This window comes from Bombus vancouverensis, chromosome 3 (genome assembly GCF_051014615.1).
Source record: "Bombus vancouverensis nearcticus chromosome 3, iyBomVanc1_principal, whole genome shotgun sequence".
Classification (NCBI taxonomy): Eukaryota; Metazoa; Arthropoda; class Insecta; order Hymenoptera; family Apidae; genus Bombus; species Bombus vancouverensis.
In genome coordinates this window covers 20398064-20418001 of record NC_134913.1, presented here as the reverse complement: position 1 = coordinate 20418001, position 19938 = coordinate 20398064, and the positions used below count along the sequence as shown (strand labels likewise).

Genomic DNA, 19938 nt, shown 5'->3' with positions numbered 1-19938 from the left:
TATTACTACAGAGATATAAAATTAATCGTATACGATAGGCAAAAATTATTAATTAATGTTATATTATAAGGTTTATTTATTTATATTTTTTTTACACATAATAATTAATAGATACAATACATAAGCTAACTTTTTGTAGAAAGTTAAAATTGTAAATGTATGTACATCAAAATATTGATAATTTAGCTCTGTTTTTTCGTTGATCTTGTTCGGCAGCAATACTTTTTTCAGATGCTCTTAAACCAACAAGTTCTTTCTGTTTCTCATTATACTTCATTACAATATTATTATAATGAACACTTCCTTTTGTATGCCTCGACAATGATTCTTTCAATTTTGCCGATTCTCTTTCCAGTCTTAAAATATTTTCTCCAATTTGGAAACTTGCTACGTTTAGCTGTCGATTTGATTCTGTTTTAAGGCTACTTTTACCTTTTGAAATATTTCTTGCGTCCGATTTAGCTGCAAAAAATTATTTACAGATAACATACACCAAATGATAAATAATAAATGGTAGAGATAATATCTAGTGATAATAAAATTTTCTTAGACGTACGTTTATCACCCAAGGTTGCATTTATAAAATTAAACACATTGTTTTCTTCTCGTTCTTTTTCCCTCTGATACTGTTTTTGTCTTTGCTGTTCCAACTTCTGTTGTTGCTTTCGCATTCTACGTTCTACGGAGAATAAATTTTCATCCCCTCCGGCATTTTCTCGCAATTCCATACAATGATCTAAAACCACATTTTTTCATATACAAAGCATTTATATATAGAAACAATGATACAAAATATACATACCTAAAGATTTACCAGCTGGTAGTACCGTTGCTTCAACTGGTTCTATTCTGCCATCTGAATACTTTCCAAGACCAGTGCCCACTACATATCCCATTTGAGCCATTAATTTGCTACCTATCCCGCGCGTATGTTTTTCCCAATTTCCTAACGGCGTGTTGCTTTCGACCGTGAGAAGAGATTTATGAACTGTTTCTTCTCTAGGATACTCCGTTGAGTCACTTTCACCGTCGCTGTCTTCAGACGTATCTGACATTTCCAAATCAGCATCGTCTGTAACAATAAAGTGAAATAAATGTGAAAGAATAAAACTCGAATATACAATTACTTTGCAAGATACGTACCAAGCGGTAAAAGATCTTGTAAGAAAACTTCTACGATATTGCCGTTTGCTTCAAATTTAATTCTGAAAACATCTCCTTCTTTTTCTGGCATTTTTAATACGACGCACCTGTGCCATAATTGATTCTTTTGCTTTGCCAATACTCTACTACCCATCTTTATACTTTGAAAATCTGGTTCTCTGCAAATAAATATCATGCTGTTGATTTTTGTACGTTGCTATCGAACATCGACAGATTCATTTACCTATATTCTTGTATACTAGATAATGGCACCAATTCTCCATGCGAAAATCTACAATCTTCGTCAGAAAATTTACATTTCCCATCCAAATAATAAGGACACGGAAGCATTTCTTTATGCGTTGGATTTAGAAAAAATACCCTGACCTAGATAATAGCATATACATAAATCCTTAGAATTACATAATATGGATGTGGATAAAGGAAGTTATCTGTTCCCTGCTGACTTTGTTAGAAGGATACATTGGAATTAGCGATTAACTTAGATGTAATCGTAATTTTCGATCTAATTCTTTTCTCACCTTTATATCTTGCATATTTTTTATTTCTGTGCTGTCGTTCTGATAAACAGAACATATCATAGCATTATGATAACCAATGCCACCCCAACTGCTACCATGGGGAGCTCGACATTTCATGCCTTCAAGCTGCCTCAACTCATCCTACAAGATGAACTTCCACCGTATAATTGTGTCATTTCTATGCCATACAGAATACTTGCGTACTGACTTCTATGTTATTTGAAGCTCCGTCATCTTGTTTATCCGGCTCTTTACTCCGAGATTCGTTGGAAGTTTTCTCCAGTTCTGCCTAATGAATTTATATAGAACGAAATATTACTTTGCTGGATCTTTTATGTTTCCATCTTTTTCTTTTCTTTAATAATTTGCTCGTTGAAAGAAAAATCACCTTGAATAAGGCATATTCTTTTTCCATCGGATCGTCCATATCATCGATATCGTCAATATCGTCATCATCGTCGTCGTCGTCTAAATCTTCGCTAGAAGTTTCAACACCTTGTAGACTTTTTTTTGTTAAAGCAATAAGCTCTTGTATGTCCGATTGTAAACTTAATAAATTCTCCCTATCCGCTTCTTGCGTAGTCACGGACAAAGTCGCTTGAACTTGAGCTAGCTGGTATGGCAAAACGATATTTAGAACAGAAAAATTAAGCGTACTCCATTAATTAAAAAATGAAGTAGGTATACGAGTTATTCGAAAGGTTATACGGTTTCCTTGTACAACGTCGATGAAATAGCAATTCATACCTGTTGTTCGTATTGTGCAATTGCTTCTCGTAAACTTTCAGTATCTGTCATATTACCCTATATTGTCTTACCCCTGCGTTGATTTAGAAGTTCTTGAAAAAGAGATCTCACAAAAACTGTTTTGACAGTTTACATTCAGGGTCCTTCCGTACTCTAGAATTTAACGATTGTACCACTACCAATATTAAAAAGCTCTAGTTTAAAGACCCTAAATCCTAATATCCATTATGTGGCGACATCTTGATCAAATTGCCATGAATCGTATTCTGATATTTGAAATACGTACATGTCACATATATTGGAGATTTACATGTATAATTTTACGTTCCTTTTACATATGTAATACCGATGAGTACAAAACGTTAAGAAGATAAATTTATAATATTAGTGTATTTAACATAATTTTAACGCGATTAAAAAGATAACTGAAAAATATCTAAGTAAAACCACCCTTCCGAAGCCTCGGTAGCGCAGTAGGCAGCGCGTAAGTCTCATAATCTTAAGGTCGTGAGTTCGATCCTCACCCGGGGCATTTATTTTTTTGAAATATGAAAGAAAAGTGAATGCTATGTTATTTTATATATCGATATAATCGAAATTAACAACGAATAAAAATATACTATTTTCAAATAATGAAGATTAGAACTTTCGTTGCTCTTAGATCGACGGAAACAATTGCTAGAAATATTAAGAGAGTGACACTCTTATAGGTACTAAATTGTCAAAAAGGTGTATAGCAAATATGTATAAGGAGTTGACGAGAGAAATAAGCGTCGTGGAGGGTAAAGACGCGCGGTTTTACGAACGGGAAACGGAGCAAGAGACAATTATGTAAATGTAACACTTGCCAGAGGGACTTGAGGCTTCTTGGAATTGAAATGCGGTAGTTAAAACGAGTTGTGAATTGTTTGTTGCCCTTTAGCAATACCACAATTTGCAAGCAAACAGCCCATTAAATTGAAGCTGCCATAGCCTCTATCTTTACACGGTGAATAGGTGTTGCGACCCCTCCGCTGGAATAAATCCACCGAAAGCGACGCACGGTTGCATCGTGTTCGACTAGCTTGTTCCTGCCATGCAACGCGAACGAATATCGACGCGTTAAATGACGATAGCGTGTTGCTTTGAAAATCTACTCGAATCTGGAAAAGTTAGATCGATGGCCTCTGCTTAAGAAACGTCTAGCTCTCAGTTTGCAAAATCTTCGAGCCTAGAAGTTTCTCGAGAAACGATATTGGAAAAAGAAGCAATTTTCGACACTGGGGAATGAAAAGCAATTCGGATAGAACGAGTAGACCAGGATGCGATCGTGTCGCGCTTATCGTATTTTCAGGGTGATTATACGTTGGCGGATATCGGCGAGCCGTGGTAAAAAAACAGGAGAAGAGGTGGAGAAGGTTGGTCGGGAGAAGAGAGCCGGATCCGCATTTTCGCGGGTTATTTTATGCGGCTGCTATGCATCCGTTACGTATAAATGCAGAGACGCGGCCCGATTTGCAGGTGCACAGCAGGCTCGTTGCAAGCGCGGTTGATTCCGCGTTGATTCAGGCCGTATTCAGTGCATCGAGTCCCGCGATGAAAAGGCGTTCCGCTTTCTGAATATATTCCAATTAAAAAGTCGGAGCTTCGTTACACTCGGCCCTGCCCGCGTACACTCTGCACCCTGCACCTTGCACCCTCCATCGCTCTCGCCTTTATCTTTCTCGTTTTCTGTCCTCCTCTCTTTTTCCGCTCATCCTTGCTTCTTGCGATTCCATCTTTCCCCCCATTCTCCTCCGCTAGCCTCGTCACAGTCGACTCCTTTTACTTCTGCTTTTTGCCTTCCACCAACGGAGCCACGATCCCTTTTCGCTACTCTCCTCCATTTCCCTCTCTTCCTCGGTTTCTCCAGCAATTACTCCGCCGTTTTTTTTCCCTCTAAAGAATTTCGCTCCTCCTTTCGGCGTTCGCCTCGCCCCTTTACTCGTCCTTGTTTATTATCGGCATCCGCGCCTACCCTTTGCTTCCATTTTAAACGAGGTTCTGCTTTCTCGACTACGTCTTTTCCCATCTCGCCGATTTTCACAGTCTTGGAAATAACCGTGTATCCTAGAACGATTCGGCCTTCTCTCGTAAGAAAGGAATGTGCTTTTCTGCTCGTCGTCGGTAGAACGATATCGGAGATACCGTTAATCACCGATCGGAAGAATCGCGTTAAAAGGCACGTGGTTATAGGCGAGAGGGTGCGGGTTTCAAAGGTGTATGTAAGAGCAGGAACGATTTCGAAGACACGCAGGGAGGCCTCCCGTTGAAGTATTTAACGACACCGTTCTCGGTCGGGCAGGAGGGAGACGCGCATCGTAAACCGAAGAGGGATAAGAAGCGCGTGTCCAAGTGCCAACACGACTTACGCACGTATGCACGCGCGTCCACGATTCGCTCAACGACAATACGCACGTGGCCGAGTGCACGCGACGCCACTTCTCTCTTATCCCAGGATATCTCGTTCGAGTCCCTGCGTACGCGACTCCTTTGCACTGGATTCACCGAGGATCCTCTATCGCGGCCGTTTCAATAGAGAATAGACGATTCGAATCGAGCCAGTGATCCACGAGTAAATTACGGCCGTTTACACGATTCAAACGCACTCGAACGTACTCGAATCTTCGTCTATATGTGTATAACGCGATAATTCTATGTTCGTTTGTCGAACCAATTATTTTATAATTTTTCCGATCGTCCAATTATCTGAGAAATCTCATTAGACTCGTTTCAGAAATCTGTTCGTAGGCGAAAGTGCTTTCGAAGAAGCAGGTATTTCTCTTGAAAGAGATGTATCGCGGTGATGGCGACACGCGGGTCCACTTAAGAACGCGTTAAGAGACGAAATTAGAAGCGTTCGTGGGACGTCGTCGGGGACAATACGCGTGGCAGGAAATTATTACGAATAATATCCGATTCATTATAGCGAAGTAATTACGCGTGAGAGATTCCCGGCTTCATCCGCGGCACGGCAAGCTCGCGGCGAACGGAGAGAAGCAGAAAGAGGTAAAAAAGGGGGACGAACGTGGCAAGAATTCTTCCTTCACTCGCGTGATTTCACGCTCGGCTAGATGTGTCTCTGTTTTTTCTTTTTTATTATTCGACGTCCAGACGCGGAAGGTCTGCTGGTTTATTTCGTTCTGAATGAACCCGAAAGAAGCGCGTCTCCCATTCCGGCTTCCCTCTTCCCTTTTTCTTCGTCGTTTTCGCGGCGCAACTCGACGAGAGAAAGTTGACGATTCGCGGTTGCACGACTCGTCGTCGTCGTCGCGCAACAATTTCTTCTTATCAAACGAAACGTCCTTGCGCGCTTCACGAGTCCTTTGAACTTTCCACGCGCCTTTTCCCCCAATTATGCTTCCATTCATCTCGTCGCGATACACCGCGACTTCTTAGGATTTCGCCGTTCGATTTCGAAGAAAATCAAAGAGAATCGCTTCAGAGAAATTCGATCTCCCGTGGAGTGTCTTTCGATAACGTTCGCCAACGCTACCAAAGGAGAGTGATTAACGACGTCGTTGCGCGAGATCGTTCGAAATTCGCTTAATGCAGTCTAATCATCCGTGTAAAGAGATCGTGCACTTTTCGTTCTCCTCTTCTCGATTCCTCCCTCTCTCTCGTTCTTCTCACTTTTTCTCCAATTAACGATAGAGTCCGCGATCGGCTGGCGAAAAAATCATCCTGACGATCGCGACCGTTCTCTCCGCGATCTTTCTCTTTTCCTTCGTCCTTCTCCTTCTTTCGCACGCTTTCTCGCACAGGTATATACTCGTTCTCGCTCTTTCTCGTCGATTCCGTTCAATTAAATCCGCCAGCCAATTCCAGCCACGAGTGCCAGCACCACTCGACTTGTATCGGTTTCAGCCAATTACTTTCTGCCGGGGTTTGCGAATCGCTGTTTCTGGCCACGTGCCCATTGTCACGCGCGAATTGGTCTTCCCGATACGGGGCTCGTTACTGTTGCCGTTTGTCCAAATAAAAAAGCCCGATTTTCGTTTCCGTGTGTGCACACGTTCTTTCGCGATATCGTCTGTGACGGACGGAAAAACAACCGTCGTTCCCCGTTGATCTACTCTCGATTCGTCGTGGTAAACTCGATGTTTACCACAGCGTGAAAAGAACAAATAAAACGGACGAGAATCGAGAAAATCTTGTTCGATATCGTTGAAAACGAAAGCAACTGCGTGGCGCGTGAAAGGAACAATTACAAGGCGGTGTTTTTGTTCGATAATAATTTATTTATCTACAAGAATTCATCGGTTGACGAAAAATCGTCGACTAACTGGAGAAAGTGATGGATTATCAGCGGTGAACGTTAGCGAACTAGATCTCTAAGTGAAAATTGGCCAGTGATTGCGGGAAACAGGGGAAAACGGTTGTACCGCGGAGCATCGCACGCGTCCTAGTAAACGTCGTTTTCGCCCGTTTCCCGGTTACAGTTACCTAAGATCCTATGACACATCTACGGAATTCGACTCGCTATCGACTCAACTAGATTTCTTCGTTCGTTCCGAGTAAAAGGAACATGTTTCCGAACCTGGATATTACGGGTTTGTTCTTGTTTAAACTGGAACAGGCGAAAGTTCGTGGAACGATGGAAACAGATCCTCGAAACACCTGGATTTCCGATATCGTTTCGTTCATCCCTTCCCCTTTCGACGTCGCGAACGAAAACAAAGCGACTACGACTACCGACCAACTTCGTAATTACATATGTACACTGTTTCGCATGCAGGAATTAGCTCTCGGAAACAACTCGAAAGCGGAGCACGGAATCTTCGAAGAGTTCCATCCCAGGAAGGGAGTCGCGAAGAACTCCTGAAACCGCGTTTACATCCGCGTTTCGTGGTTCACGCGCACTTCACTGTATCGGAGGTAGCAGCGCGCGATGTTTTGTACCAGGATACGATCGAACTAGCGGTCGCGAGACTTTTTTCGCGTACACGTCCGATGTAGCGAAACGCAGGCCGAAGAATTCGACGGAAAAGAACAGCGACTGCCGCGAACCATTGCGATTCACGATCGGGAGTTCGGGCACATCGAGGTCCGATCGGATCCATCGGCGATGGTGGTTCCACCGGTGGTTCGGAATCGTCCGAAGCGGACGTTTCGAAGAGAGAAGGGCTGCCGACGCCGGCGGCCAGAAGGCAGAAACGATCCTGAAACCGCGGCGTTCGGCCGGGTTAAAGGGGACATCCGTGAACGTAAGTGACGTTTCGGAAGAGGGCTGCGGCCGTGGAGAGAAACGCGGCCGTGGAAGCGGTGGACGGCGCCGGCGGCGGTGGCGGTGGAGGCGGATGACTCTGCGTTTGGGTCTGAGCGTTGTAAGGCGGACAATAAGCGTCTATGCTGCCATGATGGAGTCCTACTCCTCGCACGAGCAGCTCCTTTTCCACCGTAGCTTGATGTCGAAGTTGTTCCAGTCGCAGTTGGTTCTGTCGCTTCCATTTCGTTCTGTGGCAAAAGGTTGCGTTTCAACGAATTGTCGAACGAGATAGCCGTAAAAGTAAAAGTAAAAGGACCTTCTGTTCTGGTACCAGGTTTTCACTTGCGTCTCGGACAGCGACAACGCGTCGGCGACGTCGCTGCGATCCGCCACGCTCAGATACTTTTGACAGCGAAACTTTCGTTCCAGATAAGCGAGTTGAGCGTGGGTGAATGCCGTTCGCCTTCTTCTGGGCTTTCTGCCGCTTGGAGGACCGCTCGTCGTGCCGCAAGACTTGCCGGAAGTCGCTGGTGCCGGCGATGGCGACAGAGCCGGCGGAGGACTCTCCAGTCGGGTGCAAGGGCTACTTCCTGGGTCGATCGTGTCCTCGGAATCGGAATGTACGGCAGAATCGTCCTCCGAATCTTCTGAAACAACGTAACGTTTAGTTGTACGCGCGTGCACGAGTCAAATCACACGCGCCAGTTGTTAGGCGAACTAAATTCCACGAAATCCGATCCAATCTGCGTTCCAATCGATCTGCGTTCTGCTGCGTTCCCATTAGCCGAGAAATAGATTCAAAGCCTATTACGCGAACAATGCCGACAAATCCTCGGCTGATCGGACGATCGCGATTGCTTTTGGTTAACGGTAAACGATCTCAATTACAAGAACGGTCGGTGTCCGATCGTGATTGGCCAATAAAGGCGTCGAGACGCAGCAGGACGCGATAATCGTCGACGACGAACGACGAAAATTCGCACTAACGAGAACTAACGAATCCTTCCGCAGCTCGGACCATCTGTAGGATCGTGGATAATGGGGCGCTACCCTGTCGGGGCGCTTGGCTAAAATTAATAGGGCCGCTCTGCGGGATACCGTGTAACGAGAATCCTGGCGACAAGCCACGCGACCGCTATCGCGTACAATAAAAATCTTGACTTTTTAATTACTCAGCCTCGAACCGAGTCAGGGATTCGTTAGCGCGCTGCAAACTTTTTTGCTTAATTTTTTTCTTCGAGAAATCTCGATTTTCCGGAAGAAAAATCGCGCAAGAAAAAAGACGATAAGATTACTTATACGTGGCGCAAAGATTCCGCGTACACAGATGATATTTAAAGAACGACACTATAGACCGAAGAAGGGGCTATTTGTACGATTAAACTCACCGTGCACCCGCTCGGACAGAACATCTCCCAGAAGATCCCTTATAAGAAACGATTTGTGCTCCTGCATCGTTACACCTTGACGAGAAAAACGAACGAAACGACCGTGGGAAACGACGATTCCGCTTAGAGGACGAGGATCGCGCGAACCAGCTGAGCCGGAAACGTTTGTCGGCGCGAGAACACCTCAGTTACGGACGAGTCGAGTTTCATGCTAACGTGTGGACGCTCGGCGTCGTTCTGCGTCGTCGAGGATCACGGGGGATGACCGGATGTGCCTGTCCGAGCCTGGTATCGTCGTCATACTCCTTGACAGGCGCACGTTGCTGAATATCAAGGTGGGGGTGGAGGAAGAGTTACCACGCGGGTTAGGCCTGGGGTTGCGTCGAACGAGCCCCGCGCCACCCCGCTCCAATTAATCCGCCCGTTTATTTTGAACGGACTGTCTAATGCTCGCGCGATTTCGCAGCCATTTTGGAGGTGGTAGCGCCACGCCACCCCCGTACCGTGTCCGCGGCGACTAGCCGATTGGTCGAGCTAACTCGACGTCGAGGGGTGGAAGTCGCGACGGCTCGACGTCGATTGGTCGATGAAAAGCGGCTTGCGCAAAGGGGGTTGGCTCCAGCGACAACCCTTACGAAACACACGGACGAGGTGCAACGAGAACCGAACGGCTTCGTGGGTGGCAGGATCTCGGTGCACGCTTCGTGAAAAGCGTACGGCCTGACGAGCATCGAACTCCGAAAAGGAGGGAACGAGGGGCAGAAAGTCATTGGCGAGCGATTACCGCGAAACGAGAGGAACAAATTGGATGTGAAACGTTTCTCCTGGTATAGAGAACGCGTCGCTCGCCGCGATATCGTGATTGTTCTCCCCGGGGGCGGCTTAACGGTCGCGTTTTCTCGCCTTCTCTCTGCGCTCCCTTTTCCCTTTTCCGGCTCTGGCTTTTCCGCGCCGCGAGTCAACACCGCCCGCAAAAAACGAAAATCCCAAACAAATCTGGCAACGCGATTTTCCATTTTTCTACGCGATATTTCTATCCATCCGAGTTTTGTGGTTTCTCCGTTTCTTCGTTGACTTTATCCTTCCCTCTTCCTTCTCCCTTTGTGGCTCCTTTTTTTTCCTCCGATAACGTATAGAATTCGAGCAAGATTCGGTGCAGATTCTAACGAAGTCAATTTGCTGGGCGAAAGATCGGTAAAGAAGGTGGCGCAAGGTGCAACGCGAATGCGCAGGCATTTGCATAAATACGGTGCTCGCAATTTGCCGAACCCTCGCCGGCCCGCTTCGTCATCTTCTACAGCTAGTATGTGAGCGTAAATATGCATGATGCATAAAACCACCAATCCTCGACACCGCCTATCCCCTTTCACTCCCTTTTCTTCGTTCTCGGCTTTTGCAGCGCCCCGTTAGTCTATTCACCGCGTCGCTACTTATCTTCCTGTGGTATTCCTGCGACTCTATGGTCCCGCATCTACTGCTTTCTATACCTAAATATTTCGCGTCCTGCAAAATCATCCACGCTGAATTCTCGTCGATCTAGAATAAAAACACGCGGTGTGCCGCACCTATGTACACGGCCAGCCCTTTTACATCCGCAAATAGCACGCCAACCTTCTATTCCTTTCGCATTGCTTAATTAACGAATTCCCCGAATCTCTCCTCCATCGTCTCTCCTCGATCTCTCTTTTCCTATGCACTTTCGCGTCTTTGTAATTCCGTTAAAAATAAATTTTAATAAGTCACAGTGCTTTTCAGTCGCAACAACTATCGCGATATCTTGTTTAAAGTCATCTTTCTTTCGAATATCGTCCGAAAGGGTCTCGTTATAACGAGTATATAAATAAATATTTAGTCTATCGACCGGTGACGAAACGTAAGAAGAACGGGGGGGAGGCGGTCGTGCAATTTTCGGCAACGCGACGTCGCGTGGCGTCGCATAAATGCGACGTGCAGAAAGAAGGAGAGTCGGCGTGTATACAGGCTGGTATTTTAATGGCTCGCCTCGTGGCCTCGAGTTTGCGTGCTGGCACCTGTAAGCGGAACCCTCGCCGATGTGCCCCTAGAGTCGGACACGATGGGGCGCGTTTGTGAATTCATTAAGATTAACGTATGCAGGGAATTAATTCAAGGGGCAGCAAAGCGGCTGGCCGTCTTCTTCGTGCTGCTCGCTGAAAAAGGACCTCGGAATCGCGGAAACGCCGGAATAAATGCATGAAGGCGGGATAAATCGAGTGGCGTTGAGCTGCGAAAACAAAGATGCTCGTGATAATTTTGGTGACTAGCGGCTCTTCGCCGGACGATTTTTAACGCGACACCGAGCTTCCTTCGATCGAATTGGAATAACAATCGTCCCTGTTTCCCCCGATATCTCGCTTCAGAGGTGTTAATTATCGAATCTGAAACTGTGTCGTCGATTATATGTACGCGTATGTTCGTGTGTGTGTGTGATTAACGAGGGCACTGTATAAATTTTAACCGAGTAATTTCTTGCGCCAAGAGAGTAGCACGGTTGATCGCATCTGTCGCGATTTAGACAACGGAAATAAATCAATGGAAATTAGAGCGGAGGGTTTGATTCGAATTACCTCGAAATCACCGCCCCTTGTCGGCTGATTGTTATCGGTAATTTGCAATATTTGTTCCCCTTTGGGACGCGAAATTTCATCTGGATGCAGCCACCTCTGGCCGTGTTGGACAAATAGGATTCGATTCGGGGTGAATTTGTCTTTCCGATCTTGTGGGGGAACGCTCACAGATCAGAGATAGAAACGCGTTCAATTACACTTCCCGCTGCGTATCGAGATTACCTAATGAACGACGTACGTAATAGCTATGCAAATAATACGCTTTGATTCGTTTAATCTCGTAATACGTACCGTAATGCGTATACAGCGGTATAAAAAATATACAGATTTATTGGTAAAAAGTGTATCATCGCCTATTTGTATAAAAGTTAGAAATTGTTAGATAGAAATTGTAAAAGATTTTGCGCGTCATCATCGATCCTCCCGATCGAATGTACCGTCGCATATACCGTGCCAATTTTAATACACGTACCGAATCGTTCTAATTGCGGTATATCTTCTACTTTCGAAAACGAACGTTTATCCTGCCAAGAAAAAAAAGACATAATGCTATTTGCAAGGAGTTACAATAAACATAACGAACAAAAGTTAACAAACAAAAACCTTGTACGCTAGACAAAATGCTCCAGCACTGAAGTACTGTATTGTGCGATACAGCACGGGAATTACATAGTTAGTCTTCGGTATGGTACGAGTTAGAAAAAGGAAAAGTCCTACGTTATTATTGCTACGATGCTGAATCAAATACTTTTGGCGATCTATGTGTGATTTAAGACTAAATATAACCTAGCGTGTATGGCGACTTACGTGTATCTTGGTATTAAAGTGTAAATCCGACGAGCGTACGATAATAATCGTTAATATCGTGTGGGTTTGATACACGTATTTAAACTCGTGATATGTACATTAGCAGCGGTGGCTCGCGAGGATTTGTACTGTGACAATAAAAGCAAAAAAGATAGAGATGGATTGAGAAAATTAGATCATTAATGAGACTAAAGGTACTTGTTACATAAAATACCATCGAGTGGTATTGTATTACAAACAGGAAAATAACAGTTTTTAGATAAGTGTATATGTACGTATGCATCCATATGCAATACAGAAATTTAATAGCGACGATAATAAAAGAGCAACTTATACCAGACTGGCACTGCTGTGCTACGACTTTTATGAACGAGCCGTCATATACGGTAACTACGAGTAAATAACGGAACGCAGAATGTGAGAAAATATGCGAGGAATCTAAATGCAAGAAAGAAGTAAAATTATGAATTAAGAAGATTTCTTAAATATTCCATTCTCCTCGACGGAAGAAAATTACATTATGTCTTACTTATTTTACTCGCATTTATCTGCACATTGACGAGTATATCTTTACGATGTATACCTTTTTTTTAATCAATTATTGAATTGTATTTAATTATCTTTGTTTGTTCTCTTAACGAATTATACGTACATAATATCGAAGCCAATGAAACGACTACTTACGAGAAACATTTATTGGGACTTAAGGGTCCGCGTTACCTAGTGGCGCACTTACGATTCGATAATTTTTGATACCAACGTGTTGCTTCGATCATGTTTCCGCGATATCAGAATCTATCGTAGGAATAAAGTTTTACCGTTACAATACGATAATATGTAATTTCTTTCATCTTTTTTTATTTCCCGATAGTATTTAATAAAAAGTTTCTTGTATCTTCCTACGAGAGCCTACTTATCTACTAAAATTCGCGCGTCGATTACTTTTCACACAATATCGGATGCGCCGGGCAGAACAAAGCGTCGTAATTATTCGAGAAAAGGTTTCGTTGCCGTGGAAGGTGCGCGAGTGTGAATCAAGTTGGCGCGAGCGAGACGAAGCGAAGTTTTATCCGGCGAAAGTTACCGAGTCCGAATGATTATCAATAATAGATAGTCGCGATCGAGTCGAGACGAATTGGTAAATACGGATAAAAAAAACAGTGAAGGGGATCACGGTGAAGCGATTTAGAACAGTGAGAGCCGAAGAGCGAGTCGCGAGTCCAGGATGGGAGGGGTAGAAGGGGTTGGCGGATCAAAACCACGATGCCGCGAGGGCTTCGAAATCGTTAACAATCGCGGGAAAAGCAAAATCCATTGAGGTGCGACCACGCGTGTGAATATAACTGTCGATCTGAATATTCTGCGCGCGGAGCAGCATCGTCCAGTGCCGTATTCGCGAAAAACGAGAGGGAAGCCAGCTCGTTTTCCATTCAGAAAGAAAAGGGTGTGATCGAAACGAACGACTCTGTTTATAGCGACTAACAATTCTACTCGATGCTTCGATGTTTCGATGTTTCGATGCTTCGATGCTTCGATGTTTCCACGTATCGGATCTGCCTTGCTTCCGGCGTGTTTTACCGTCTATATCTTTCTTTTTTCCTGCTCGAGCATCTTTTTTAAATCGCAAGAACGGTCGATTCTTAAGCTGCTCGACCAATGGTATAAAGACTGATTCTCGTGGTGTTTTCCTCTCGAGAAAAAATGTACGCGAATAAAAGGGAAGATGAAAGACGGTAGGGTGTATTTGCTTGGTCCATTTCTACGAGACCATGGATTAAAGACGGTAAAAGGGCTCGGTGTATACGTTCTCGTTTCTCCTCGAATGTATCAGCATTTATTTGTACCCTCCTTTTCAGCCGCTTCTCATCGTTTCTATACGTCTTTCACTAACAACGCTCCGCAACGTTTCCAAGACACCGAGGCGCGTTATTTCAGAGACAAAAAGAAGAATCAGAAGCTCGGCGATTTACCCGCCTTTCTGTTACATTAAACGCGAACGCGAACACAAAATACCACATATTTTCTCAGCAAGGTATAATCGTTGCTTCAAACGAGTACTCCTACATATTGTAGTTTGCTTAATTAGTCTCGTCGAATTTGTATCCTTTGTGAAGTAGTTTGGAGGTCGGTAATTTGAGAAGTTGACGAAGAAACGTCGTATGTCGATTCGCTAAGTAGAAACAATTGGAAAGTTTGTCGAAGTATACGGGGGAAAATTCGGCAGAATTCCGTAGCTGGGTATACAGCCTATTGTGTTTCTTCTTTCGCGCAGAGCAGGAGACACTCTCGAAGAATGATGGTTATGGGAAAAAGAGTGCTTGAACACGGACGTTGGTCAGGCTCCCGCGGTTCCAATTACGATTGAAAGGCGGCCCTGTTTGTTCGCCTCCTATAACTGCGGACTCTTCAGTGCCTCGTACAAGGCACTCTTACCCCATGGCCACTTTCGAGTTTCGACGCGTGTGTTTCCATGGCGAACGCCGCGATTCCACCGAGCACAAAAATCCTCTTTTTTTTCCAGCCTACGGCAACGATTATTATTTCAGCGAGAACTTTTTCCTAACGCTCGCTGTTCCTTCGCGTTTGCATAGATTCAAGGACGTGTAAAGAATAAGACGAGTTAACCTTCGTAACGCTTTTTAACGAGCTTACTTCGTTTCTAGTTGCCAAGTTAAGCTCGTGCACGAGTTATTTCAAGGATAGTTGCTTTTACGCGATTTATCCAAAGCCCCTGCTATTTTGTCAAAGACGAAAATGATCGTCCGATAGAATCGCGACCCTGTTTTCGAGCTAAGTGCCGTGTAATCAAAGGATGATTGCCGGCACAAAGACAGCTGATTGGCTCGTTTACGTTACGGTAATGCTCGGGACTCGGCGAGACGACGCAGAACGTCCCTCGTTGCCGGCAGAACATCCCCCGTTTCTCTCGTTGTAACGAGATTCCAACGAAACCGTCCGCGTTCTCGTTAAGGAATTAAACGAGAATGCTCTCGCGAGACCGGCAACGAATACGAATAATTCGTCGTCACGTCATATTAAACGAAGAAAATTCTTCTCTTTAAATTAATAATCCGTGAATTTTCGTGCGGGTCCTCGAATCGTTCGTTAATTTCGCGTATCAAAAGATAGGGAAATAGCTGGAATCGTTCGATAATCGTAGCTTCCTTCGTGTTCGGATCGCGTTCAAACGTATCAGGGAGAACGCTCTTCTCCGATAATTCCCATCGTTCGTTCGATTCATAGCGCCTAGTTTCGGCGGCGATCTCGAAACGAGTGAAATCGAAAAGGAGAAAAGAACGGCAGGAGAGAACTACCATAGCGGCTAGGCGACTCTCCTAGGTCGAATCTCGGATCTTTAGGAAACGGTCTCAAAGGAGAAACGGCGCTAGGCAATGGGCACTAAAATCGCGTCGGGAGTGCGTCGGGAGGGCGTCGCGAAGATACCACGAAGACGGTGTAGATTCGCGCGGCAAGCATCGATGCCGTGAGAGGGTTGCTTGTTTACAAACGACAGTTGATTTGACAAAGCCGCGGGTCCATTTATACGAGCGAATATTACAGGGCAAAGTCGAGGGGTGGCTTGTTATCCGCTCATTGAAGTTAACCACGGGGCTAAGTGCGCCGGGGAGTGCCGGTCGGTAGGAGCAAGGAGAACCAGTGACTAAAGGTTAGGTATGTACCAACGGAGGGGGTGGCTTTGCAGTTTGCGGAGAGAGTCAGCGAAACGCCGTGAGAAGCCGAGAGAGGAAGCTCCAACGGAGACGAATGGATGCTAACACGGCGAACAGAGACGAAGCGCCCAGGCAGCAGAAGATAGGTAAAATACCAGATGCTGAAAAGAGATAGGCGAAGCAAGTTGAAGCGAAATAGATGAAGGGAGAAAGGGATAGCGATGGATGCGACATTCTCGCGAGTAACATGGACTTTGCGAATAGTATTTGCACGTTGGTGGTGTTTGCAGTACCTTGGCGTAGAATCGCGTTCGATTTCGGAGAAATTTAAAGCGTTTGCGATTTCCTCGACGATCGTATTTCCTGGAGATTCAGACGATCCAGGTGGTATATTTTTATAACGTGAGAGCAACTTTTTATCCTAATTCTCGTTGGACGAGGTTACGCGAAAAAGAACGGTGCGCTACACCGAAGGTGGTGACACTATCGGTGGTGACAACGAGGTTGCGAACGCTAATGGAATTAGTCCCATCGCTAGAAGAGGGTGATGGAACGAAAGATGGATAACAGCAGGGTAGCCTGGAAGAAGATAGAGAGAAGGGTGAAGAGAAGAGGGGAGAGAGAGTCGGTAGAATACCGACGGGCCAATGAGAGGCCAGATCGTTGCCGAGGTAACCGCGGGGCTTTCCGACGGATTATTCGACCGAGATTGAAAAGTTAGCACCGTGTAGCAGGCGGGGGCTCGTCGACCGAGCCACTCCTGTTTCTCCGGAACGAGCGATCTACTCACGGCAGGGCTAACACAACGGATTAAGGCTTATTTTCACATCCGCAACAGCTCGACCCCTTTTGCTCGATGCTATTATGTTGCAACAGAATACCATGCAAACGCGCTCTTCCGTGTCTCGGCTCGTATACACGCATACGCGAATAAACACCGATTTTCCACGTTTCGATGCGTAGTCGATGCGATCTTTCACTTTTTACAATTTACCGCTCACGCGATTCTGTTTACCTTCGCGGGATACAAGTCAAGAGACAGGTTGAATAAGATCGAGATATTCCGATCCCCTTCGGTCCATGGTTTGCTTAGTCCACCGTGCCGCTGCCGAACGAGCCGCTGACCATTCGTTGCAATTTTTCTTATCGGTCGGCCAAAGAGTACTTCGACCGGTTACATTTTTCTCGGAAAAACTTGGCGTTTTTCTATGAAAACCTCTATAGGCAAGATGACGCGACGCGGTTAGATCGCCTCGGGATCGTCGACGAAGAGTTCGTCGGTGACGGGTCAAGCGTGAGTACGTCTCGGAAAAGTGTTTACTTCTGCATGTACACGATGCACACGACGCGCGTCTGGCAAGCTGCTTACTCGGTAACCACTCGGAGGTTACCTGACACGTGCATAATTAATGCCCGTGATGACGAGGACGCGACACTCGCGCGAGCGCGCTCGCCCACGGATTATCTGTGTCGGGAAAATGAAACGGGAGAATGAAATATCCGAAAGTCAGGATCGCGGAAAGGGTGGGACGAGGAGGAGAGCGACGAAAGACGAGAGAAACAAACGTGTCGGAAGGAAGATGAAGCGATTCTTGCCGAATGGATGCCGAGGAGAACGAAAGGAAAGACCGGAAAGGACCAGGGAAAGGGGAGCGACAAGCAGGAAAGTTGTCCAAGTAACCGACGTGGAAACGCGGGGTAATGACTACTTTTTCATATTTTAATTACGCAGTAATTAATTGAAATGTTTCCCCGTTCGCGAGTGCACTCGAGCAAAATGAGAGGCGAGTAACTCTCCGCGTAGTCGGCTTCGGCTCGTTTTTTTTCCTTTCTTCTGTGCAATTCCACGGGCTCCTCTGTCTCTACCGCGTTCGACCCGAGGATTTCCCGTTTCCTTCGTTCTTTCACCCTTTCTCGCGAAATTAGGTAGAAATCTTTTCACGGGGCTCGCTTCTCTATTAAAAATTTCAGCGTACGGCTAATTGTACCGTTAATGGCTTTATCGTGAAAGCCTGACCTCCTGTATCCTCGACACCTCGCTCGCCGGTAACCATCACCCTTCCGCTATCTGCAACCGTGTGCATCGCGCTTAAAGCACTAATTAAATTAGTTTCGTAGATCGAAACTCGTCGGCCAGACTTTCGATGCTATCGATTCGTGGCGATCATTAAAATAATTACGGATGTTCGCCGGTAATTGCACGGATACTCGGTTGCTTGTAACTCGGTTGTCTATAAATTGCCGCGATACTGCCGGTCGGTGATAATGGCTCTCGAAAATAGCTATCGAACGCTAAGACTTAGTAGATAAACAGAGTTAATTGGAAAACGTTTGATTCGCGTTCGATCGTTATCAATAAAGGCGTAATGACATCGACGTGGAGAATTTCGTTGAGATTGCGAGATGACCTGTCGCCGCTAAGTAGCCGTGTGCCGAATCTTAGCAACACTCGTGAAGCACTCGTCGCTTTCTTCGTACACGTGCCTGAATTCTACGTTCCATATCTACCAACGAAAGAACGTGCCCGATCGATGGAGAAAATTCGAAGAACTAAACGGCCGATGAACGCGTCGCATGATCGTTTCGCATCGAAGAGCGTTCGCGTGGTTTTCCAACGACTTAATCTTCGGTGGTCTTGTTGCGGTTGTTTTCTAGAAGTTTACTCTTATCCGGTATTCGAGAGAACGTTTCGGGCTAGCTGTCTCGATATCTCGAGAGGCACGAAGGACGCTTCGTTACTCGTTACCTGACGCTGACGCTCGTTGCTGTAGCAAGGGAACAATAGCGGAGACGAGAAGTAAGAAGGAGACGGAGAGAGATAGCCAAAACGAGGACCGGTAGGCACGCTTTTGTTAGGGAGGATGCTTGCTTGCTACGTGCAATTGTCATCTACTTGTTCCAACCATTGTTTCCGGTAACTCTTTCGCGGTAACGAGGAGGAACCTCAATTAGAACGGTTTGAGGACTTAAACGCCCAGAGGCTGCCGGGTTTTAAGAGGCAGCGAACATTGTTTCTTTTGAGCGATAACTCGGTGATACTTTTAGCTATATCGGTGCTCGTGGAACATCGTCCACCAACTTTTTTTTTTTTTAGCAGAGATAATTACTAGGCACGCTCGAGGGTATGATACCGTTACACCCTTTGCGCCGGAGTCATCGTTAACGTTGCCACGAGTTTTCTTTAAAAATTGAATCAACGGTATTTTTACAACTTGCAACGTGTTTAGAACTCACCGACGTTGCAAGTTGAAATAAAGTGGTTGACATTGGTCAGCGAATTTGTTGAGAAAATGATTGTTTTAAAAATTCGCGCATCTTAGATAAAACTTGATTCTACGGAAGTGAGATACCGTGGTTGTCCGTCGCAGTGATTACGTCCTCGAGGCGATCCAACGAATTTCGAACGGTCTTGAATCAATTACGCGGTATATATCTCGGGGAAGAAGTCTCGAATAAAACTACTGGATTTGGCTAAAGATCAGCCTGTTCGATCGACTACGAGTGGTTGAGTAATAGAAACGCGTGTCTCCGCTTTGCGGCTGGTATCCTGGTGTGCGACTCGGAGTGTACGCTTTGACGTTAACTCGTCTGCTTGCGATCTCCGCGAAAGCTTACCATCCAATAGAATTTTCATTTAAACCCTTTCAGAATTTACCAAGCATTTTTTTCTGTACAACGACCACCGAACCGATCGTTCGGCTCGTCCTCCAAAAAATACAGAATTCTAGGCACTCGTTCAAAGCATTAATGGTACGAAAAACAGGGAATTTTGCGAGCCGCCGATTCGCGAAGCGAATCAATATTTGTTTCATTCAAGGGTGGCCACAT

At 45.4% G+C, this 19938-nt stretch overlaps 2 protein-coding genes and 1 non-coding gene across 3 annotated transcripts; 1 reads left to right on the top strand and 2 right to left on the bottom strand.

The window, feature by feature from the left end:
• Positions 1 to 45: 45 nt before the first annotated feature.
• LOC117154065 (zinc finger CCCH-type with G patch domain-containing protein) lies at positions 46 to 2602 on the bottom strand. Its single transcript, XM_033328710.2, has 9 exons — positions 2433 to 2602; positions 2074 to 2298; positions 1894 to 1974; positions 1686 to 1826; positions 1388 to 1530; positions 1144 to 1322; positions 803 to 1072; positions 557 to 736; positions 46 to 462 (listed from the first exon to the last, which is right to left on the bottom strand). The coding sequence occupies exons 1-9, from the start codon at positions 2481 to 2483 to the stop codon at positions 167 to 169; spliced, it is 1566 nt and encodes a 521-aa protein (XP_033184601.1). The 5' UTR covers positions 2484 to 2602; the 3' UTR covers positions 46 to 166.
• A 289-nt stretch (positions 2603 to 2891) lies between these two features.
• Positions 2892 to 2964, top strand: TRNAM-CAU (transfer RNA methionine (anticodon CAU)). The gene has a single exon. It is a non-coding gene; the product is annotated as a tRNA-Met (tRNA).
• A 3749-nt stretch (positions 2965 to 6713) lies between these two features.
• On the bottom strand, positions 6714 to 9280 carry LOC117154128 (uncharacterized). Its single transcript, XM_033328824.2, has 3 exons — positions 9048 to 9280; positions 7976 to 8306; positions 6714 to 7907 (listed from the first exon to the last, which is right to left on the bottom strand). Exons 1-3 carry the CDS (start codon positions 9112 to 9114, stop codon positions 7637 to 7639), a joined length of 669 nt encoding a protein of 222 aa, XP_033184715.1. The 5' UTR covers positions 9115 to 9280; the 3' UTR covers positions 6714 to 7636.
• Positions 9281 to 19938: the final 10658 nt, after the last annotated feature.

What these genes read in the sequence shown, in the direction of transcription:
- LOC117154065 (XM_033328710.2), bottom strand. Translation starts at nt 2,483, where the DNA reads ATGACAGATACTGAAAGTTTACGAGAAGCAATTGCACAATACGAACAA. An exon ending in TTGCACAATACGAACAACAG is followed by an intron (nt 2,299 to 2,432) that starts GTATGAATTGCT and finishes TTGCCATACCAG; the next exon opens with CTAGCTCAAGTTCAAGCGAC. An exon ending in GAGCTTCAAATAACATAGAA is followed by an intron (nt 1,827 to 1,893) that starts GTCAGTACGCAA and finishes TTCATCTTGTAG; the next exon opens with GATGAGTTGAGGCAGCTTGA.
- LOC117154128 (XM_033328824.2), bottom strand. Translation starts at nt 9,114, where the DNA reads ATGCAGGAGCACAAATCGTTTCTTATAAGGGATCTTCTGGGAGATGTT. An exon ending in TCTGTCCGAGCGGGTGCACG is followed by an intron (nt 8,307 to 9,047) that starts GTGAGTTTAATC and finishes ACGTTGTTTCAG; the next exon opens with AAGATTCGGAGGACGATTCT. An exon ending in ACCTGGTACCAGAACAGAAG is followed by an intron (nt 7,908 to 7,975) that starts GTCCTTTTACTT and finishes CTTTTGCCACAG; the next exon opens with AACGAAATGGAAGCGACAGA.